Below are 7,059 nucleotides of genomic sequence, written 5' to 3' on the forward strand. Positions count from 1 at the left end.
CAGTAATAGTTGCCCATTTGATGAGTGTCTCTATGTGTCAGGCACTGTGGTAGGTCCTTTACACAAGTTGCCTCATTGTCATTGTCTGCTGAAAACAGCCACCCAATCTCAGAGGACTGACTTCTCTCCCTTTTTCCCTTCTAGGCTAATGGAGGTTGGCAGGATGCTACTACCCCTTCATCAGTGACCTCCCCTACAGAAGGCCCTGGCAGTGTTCACTCTGATACCTCCAACTGATCTCCCAGCAATCGCATCCCGGCTGACCCTGTGCCCCAGTTGGGGCAGGGGCAGGAGGGAGGGTTTCTCTCCCAACGCTGAAGCGGTCAGACTGGAGGTCGAAGCAATCAGCAAACACAATAAGAGTCTCCTTCTCTTCTCTTCTTTGGGATGCTATTTCAGCCAATCTGGACACTTCTTTATACTCTCTTCCCTTTTTTTTTTTTTCTGGGTAGAAGCCACCCTTCCCTGCCTCCAGCTGTCAGCCTGGTTTTCGTCATCTTCCCTACCCCTGTGCCTCTGTCCTAGACTCCCGGGGTCCCCGTCCTCTCTCATATCACTGAAGGATATTTTCAACAATTAGATGAATTTAAAGAGGAAAAAAAATTACAAAGAAAATAATAAAAGTGTTTGTACATTTTCATGCTGGTGGTTTGAGGAGCCAAATTTACCTCACTCGGATCCCTGACTCCCTATGTTAACAGGCAGTCCTTCTCTGTTTCTCTTATTACTCTCACTACCTCTTAGCAGGAATACGCCACATTGCCCTACTCATTCTAGGCCTCCCTGCTTCCTCTTGCTCTTCCTCCCTGGGGACAGTACTGATTGGAACACTTTCCTCCTCTTCCTTCCCAGTCCCAGCTATTCACTGGGGACTGTCATAGCTGGGATTCTAAAGGTGCCACGTTTTTCATTTTCATCTCCGCTAGGTTGGTTCCCAGGCAGGAAGTCAGGCAGCAGAGAAGGACACGGGAACAGCAGGTGGAGAATTCCTACAGTCTTATCCTGCTATCAACAGCTCTCAGTTTCAGAGGCACAGTCTTTGGAGACCATTTAACACTCAGAAAGCAATATTTAGAACCTACTGCAAAACTGGGCCTGAGTTAGGCATGGTGATGAATGCATCAGTAAGGAGTAGAAAGTTCTTATCTTGAAACCCTTCAACCTCAACTGTGCCTTCATAGACACATACGTTCATGCACATGTAGGCACATGCACCATCTCACATCTTCACTTTCCCAAGATGCCATATACAGTTACCTACATTAATAACCGTAGCACTATACTTTATGAGCCCAAGAGAGGGAATTAGTGACTCTAAGTGAAGGTCACTGACAGAGAGAAGCAGTATGTGTCTGTGGCTTCCAGGACCTGCAGGCCCACTAGCGTGCACTTACCAGAATGGCATACACAGGACCTGATCTTGAGGAAGACCAGGTTTCCAGTGTAAACTACTCTTGTTCCCACCCTCTGGAGCACTCAGGGAGCCACATACAGTACTTACAATGTCTTTAATGGACTTGGTTCTGTTTCGTTTTTTGTTTTATATTAGGCACACTGTATTAATTTTCCAAAATGTTATACCACACTATGTTCTTGGTCCTGACCTATTGCTCTGGAGGAAAGAGTTGTATAAGAACGTGGCTCATGTGAACTTTTGCTAGCTTCATTTGAGGACCTGAGAATCACGGGGAAAGGGAAGATAATGTTTTCAATGAAATCATCACAGTGAGTTTTATTCCCTGGGAACACAGCATGTACTAAAAATACATGAGATAATAGCAAGTACATGAAAGCTATTCTCAAAAGTACCCTGAGCTCACCATCTTCATAGCCATCCCTACCAGCTATAAAGATATAAAGATGGCAGCTGTATCACTTGATTAAGTGGGAGGTGGTCAAATCTTTTGGTGCCTCATTTTCTTCATCTGTGAGATGGGAACTGTTATGCCTGGCTTACTAAGAGGCTTGTGAGAGACTGAAGAAGTTGATTTTATTCATATTCAATCTGTAAATGTGAAGTCAGGGGAAGTAATGTCCCTGAAATAAATGGGTTCATGCCATCTAGGGACAATAAATGGTTTTCTTGTTGTAACTTCTGGTTAATATCAGTACCTTGACGTCATCACCATGATGACAAAGAGAAGAGTTTTTGTTGATCTTCTTGGTTTTGGTCTGTCTGGTTTCTTAGGATAAAGAAAAACTTTCAAACTAGAAAAATAGGCCGTGGTTCACTTAGTGTGCACTTGAACCCAATAGGTTGCCTCATACATACTTGGTCCCTGTCACATTGACTGCTTGGGAGGCTTCCAGGGAGAAGTATGAGACCCTGAGGGGTGAGAATGGGCAGCTAACAAGGACATGGAAATTCTGCATGGCACTACAGTCATGAATAGAAAACATTCTCTGTGTGCTCAGGGGAGCAGGGGCTGCCTCTGAAGAAACTTGAGGGAATGTGTATTTGAAGGAAATGCAAAAACTAAATATTTAGCAAAATGAGATCATGCCTTGATGACTAAAAGGCGCTAGAAAGGATGTGTCTACTCACTTCTGCCCTAATTAGAACAGATGCCTAGAAGGAGCATTTTTGTGACAACCTCATAGTGATTAGAATCAGTGGACAACTCCATCTTAGTGGCAGGAATATAATGAAAGTACCCACACAAGAACATGGTTGAATCACATTTGCTTGACTTAGGGCAAAGTACGAAAGAGAGACAAAAGGGTTCTCTTGGAAACAAGAAGAGTGACTCCAGATGTGGCTTGAAGTGATTACCGTGTTAATGCAAAATATCAGAGCAGTGCTACATTTGCACAGGCAGTTTCTCTCCGGGCAGTAGTTTGCACTGATGATCACCTTTCAGAGCATTTTCCCCAACCAGCACTTCACTTAGTCTTCTCTACACCCAGCACCTCCCCCTGGCACCCCCTGCAAGCCCACTATCACTTCCGACATCCATCGTGGCATCCGTGAGATCTGTCCACATTAGGCGAAGCAGGAGAGCACTGAGAGCAGCAGGATGGGTTTGGAAAGAGCATGCCTCTGGAAACACAGCTTCCTGGGAATTTACATTAGGCCAGTCCTACAGATACCAAGATGCACCCCAGGATTTCTTCATTTTCTAATAGATGTGGGAGTGCTCCATTTTCCCCGACAGCGAATTTCCCCTGAGAAATGATACTAGACCCTGGGTTTGCCCACCTTGTAACTCTTCATTATCTCCTCCTTTTCATCCCTAATTCCTCCTCCCCCTGGCGTGGAATTGACGCCCATGCAGTACATTTGCCGAGTGAAACCTTCTTTCAATTTATGTTTTATTTTGCTATGGTGGTGGTTCTTTATTTGCTGGTTGCCTTTTCTCACACATCTTTCTCTCTCTCTCTCTTTCCTTCTGCTTTTTGTTTTTCTGCCCAGAAAAACCTGACTTCGATACCAAAAAAGATGAAACTACAGAAACTCAAATTTAAAAAAAACTTTAAAAAAAACAAAAAAAACTCAACGATTCTTTCAGCTTTATTAACATTTTCCATTGTTTCTTGCGACTTGTGTCTCGTTCTTTGTAGTATTGATGATGAACATTTGATAATGAATGTTCTTGTATATTCAGATAAAGAAAAAAAAAAAACCAAAAAAGCGGTCTGAATTTAATAGTGTTTATAATAAAAATTTTAAAAATGACCCTCATAGCACGCAAAACAGGATGGGGAATCTCCCTTCTTCTTTCTGTGACAATGCGCATCATTCCTGCATTAGTTTTTAACACCAAACTACCTACATTCATCATTTCCCTCATTTTTCTTTTATTTTCTTGCATTTGTGAATTAGTTCAAGAATGCTAGAAAAGTGTCGAGTTGTGCACATCCATTTCTTGTTTCACAATGTTTAAAAGTGGCAGTAATTCATTTTGTAAACTAAAAAAAAAAAAAGGTTGGAATAGTGAGCATAATAGGTACAACCTAACACATTATTATGTTTATTAACTTTGAGACCCAGAAGTAAATTCTTTTCTTTTCTTTATTCTTGCTCTTAAAAATACAAAAAAAAAAAAAAATGTTTTGTTTTGTGTTATTTTTGGTTTGTTTATTGGTGGGGGGGGCTTTTTTAATTGTCAGGATTATGATCTTGCTGTTTTTCTTCAATATGTATACAAGGTGATGTGAAAAGGTGACATGGCAGAATAGTAAGAACAAGTAGGCTTGTTCTTCTACTTTGCTTCACGATTCAGTTAATGCCAAAAGCAAAGATCAAGCCCGTGTTCATGTCTCGTTGCTCACCTGCATTTCCAGAGAGTGTGGCACTCCTGCGGTCCCTGAGAAAAATAAAATCAGGGACATGTTTCTCCTTTTAGCCTTTTAAAAATTCAAAAAATGTAATCCAAGGGAACTTTTTGTGCTATCAGGAAAGGTTTTTGCCATTTTTGATTCTGATTGTCACAGCCAAGTACTTTGTTTTCTTTCTCCCTAATTAACTACATTCCATGAGGCCTCTTCCAACTACAGAGGCCTTTTCTTCCAGAAGAGTCCTGCAGGAGATGCTGGTATGATGGGCACCATTGGCTAAGTAAACTAGATGCAGGAAGCAGTCTTTGGGGCCAGTCTGCCAGCTGAGTCCTGCTTTTGGATGAAGAGTTGATGAGATATTGGGCCAGGCTCAATGCTGTAGTTTTAATTCTAAGAGATTACGTTTACTTCACAGAGTACACCTCTTAGTAACCTCTGACTTAGGCAGCTGCTTAAAGCAAATTGCAAAACTGGCTTGATTTGGTATGTTTTTATTAGAGGAAAAAAGAAAGCCATATTATCTGGAAAAAACTTCATTTTAAATATCCATTATTCAACAAATTACGTTCAGAAAGTGGTCAGAACTTCAGCAAGAAAAGTGAAGTAATCATGCAGAATTGTGGAGCAACACTTCAGGAAATATTTCTATCCAAGCGCTTGTACTTTTGAAGTCATAACAAAATAATGATGAGCTTTTCACATCACCTTTATGGTTTCAATCCCTAGCTCAAAGCTTTCTGGAATCTTTTATTTTTTGTAAACTTTTTTTTTCTTTTGTTAAAATAAATAAAACATTCAATGTTTTTCTCCTTTTCTCTCTTATTCTTTTCTTTGGCATTTTCATTTTGAAATGCTTTCCTTTGGTTGTTGGTTTTATTCTCCCCCGCCCCTCCCCTTTTCTTATTATTCAGAGTATAAACCCGCAAAGCTCTGCTCTGTTTTGGTTTTGAAAGTTTAAGCTTTTCTGCTTCTGTGAGAGCACAGGCTTCTGTCCCTTTTGATTCCAACTGAACTTTTGTGTTCTCTAATGATACTAACACGGTGTAGGTTTTACAGTCTCCTAATTTGTACTGGTAATGCATATTCCAAATAAATAGTTTCTTTTGTTGCAAAAAAAAAAACAAAAACAAAAAGCTTGTATTTTGTGCACATTTCTTTTCTTACATGCTGGCAACTTCTCTTTCCCCAAACTAGGCCTGCATTAGTGTAGATGATGGTCTAAACTGTTGCCCTAATCACTGAAATGTCTACATGCCATGGTGGTGGGGCAGAGACCTCATGGGCCACCTTCTTCACTCAGGAGATCAGAAGGAAGGAAGAAAGGATCATTTGTGGGTAAACAATAGCTGTATTACAGAGGGACAGAACACCCCATCTTGTCTGCTTGCAACTGGCAGCCATCCACCAAGCACCAGTTCAAAGAAATTCCAGGAATATTTTCCATAATAAATTCTAAGTTCCTAAGTCATGGCTGTTTGCCCAGTGATTCTCCTTTTCTTCTCTTTGTCTGCTGTAATCTGGTCATAAGGAAAATTGTGGTTCCCAAGAGATCTTTCAGGGGAAGGAATCTAGGTTACAACTAATACCCAGTTGTAGGCTCTCAGGAGTGTGATAGATGTTACTCCCAACAGATGTGCATCTCTACCATCTGTTATGCCTACCATCCCAAAGAAGCATCTCTTCCAATAGTCTGCACTCATATTGAACCCCTGACCTTTGAGGTTTTGATGTGTTACAGAATGTGGTGTCCCTAGTGTTCTAGCTGGAACACCAGGCCTCTGCACCTAAGTCTGTGCCCAAGTCTTTAACACCATCTTCCCATCCACAGAGTGGGATGGAACTCCTTGTCTGGCTTTTGACATGTTACTCTAGGGCCATCACATGCATTACATTCTCATTTTCATGCTGTAGCTCTCCTATGAGGCTCTGTCCAGATCCTGTATGAGACGAGTATGTGTTGAAAGTTTAGGTAACAATCACTTATCCCAATCACAATTCTAAACGATAGAAACAAGATCAAAGCATCCCCAGCCTGTGGGAATCAAATTATCATTTTTATTAATGGACAAACTAAGTGCCTACTGGCGTCCAAAGTTTACAGCTATCTGCTAATGTTGAGTTGGTGAGTGTCACCAGAAGCCAAAATGGAGGACTCGTGTTCTCTCTTCAAATCTAAACATTGGAATATACTTACGGGAGCAAGCAGGCTCCGATTACTTCCTTTTCCAATTGCATGGAAAATTAGGGTCTAACTCACCCACCTAGTGTATTCTTAGAGTGGTACTAAATAGATACAACAAATAGACCAAAAATGTATACTGCCTCAAATGCAATACAAGCTATTTCTCACTTATGGTATAGCCCAAGGCAAATGTCCCTGGTGATTTCCTCTCCTTGAAGTAATTCGGGGATCTAGCTGCTTCTACTTTGTGGCTCATCCATCCTCCAAGAATCTGTAGCTTTTCACATCTAGCCCACAGAAGGGAAAGGGTGTGAAGAAGGCCCACCCACTTCTTGAAAGCCTTGACCAAGACTTCCCTTCCATTCATATTCCTAAATGCAAGGGTTAGGGGTAGGCGTGGGGATTAGAAAAGTAGTCCCTGGCTAGGCAGCCACTTCTTGGGAATGGTTGCACATAGTAACTTTGTAGACAGCTGACCATCTCCATCACACCTAGTGCTGGGATAAGGAAGAGCAAAAGGCAAGCCCATATATAGCTGTTTCATTGATTAGACACACTTTCAGTAGAGACATTTCCATGTCAGCATTCCACACTCGGCT

At 41.5% G+C, this 7,059-nt stretch overlaps 1 protein-coding gene across 2 annotated transcripts in view; it reads left to right on the forward strand.

Annotated features, from left to right (window-relative positions):
* PBX1 (PBX homeobox 1) overlaps positions 1-5,091 on the forward strand; it is a 295,543-nt gene extending 290,452 nt beyond the window's left edge. The window contains exon 10 of one of the 2 annotated variants that reach the window (XM_033200502.1): positions 145-5,091. In XM_033200502.1, the coding sequence (XP_033056393.1) occupies positions 145-237 (93 nt within the window). In that variant the 3' untranslated portion in view covers positions 238-5,091. The remainder of the gene's footprint in view (positions 1-144) is intronic. The other variant, XM_033200503.1, reaches the window with a different exon arrangement.
* Positions 5,092-7,059: the final 1,968 nt, after the last annotated feature.

The sequence above is a fragment of the Trachypithecus francoisi genome, unplaced genomic scaffold (genome assembly GCF_009764315.1).
Source record: "Trachypithecus francoisi isolate TF-2019V2 unplaced genomic scaffold, Tfra_2.0 Lachesis_group5, whole genome shotgun sequence".
NCBI classification, from domain to species: Eukaryota; Metazoa; Chordata; class Mammalia; order Primates; family Cercopithecidae; genus Trachypithecus; species Trachypithecus francoisi.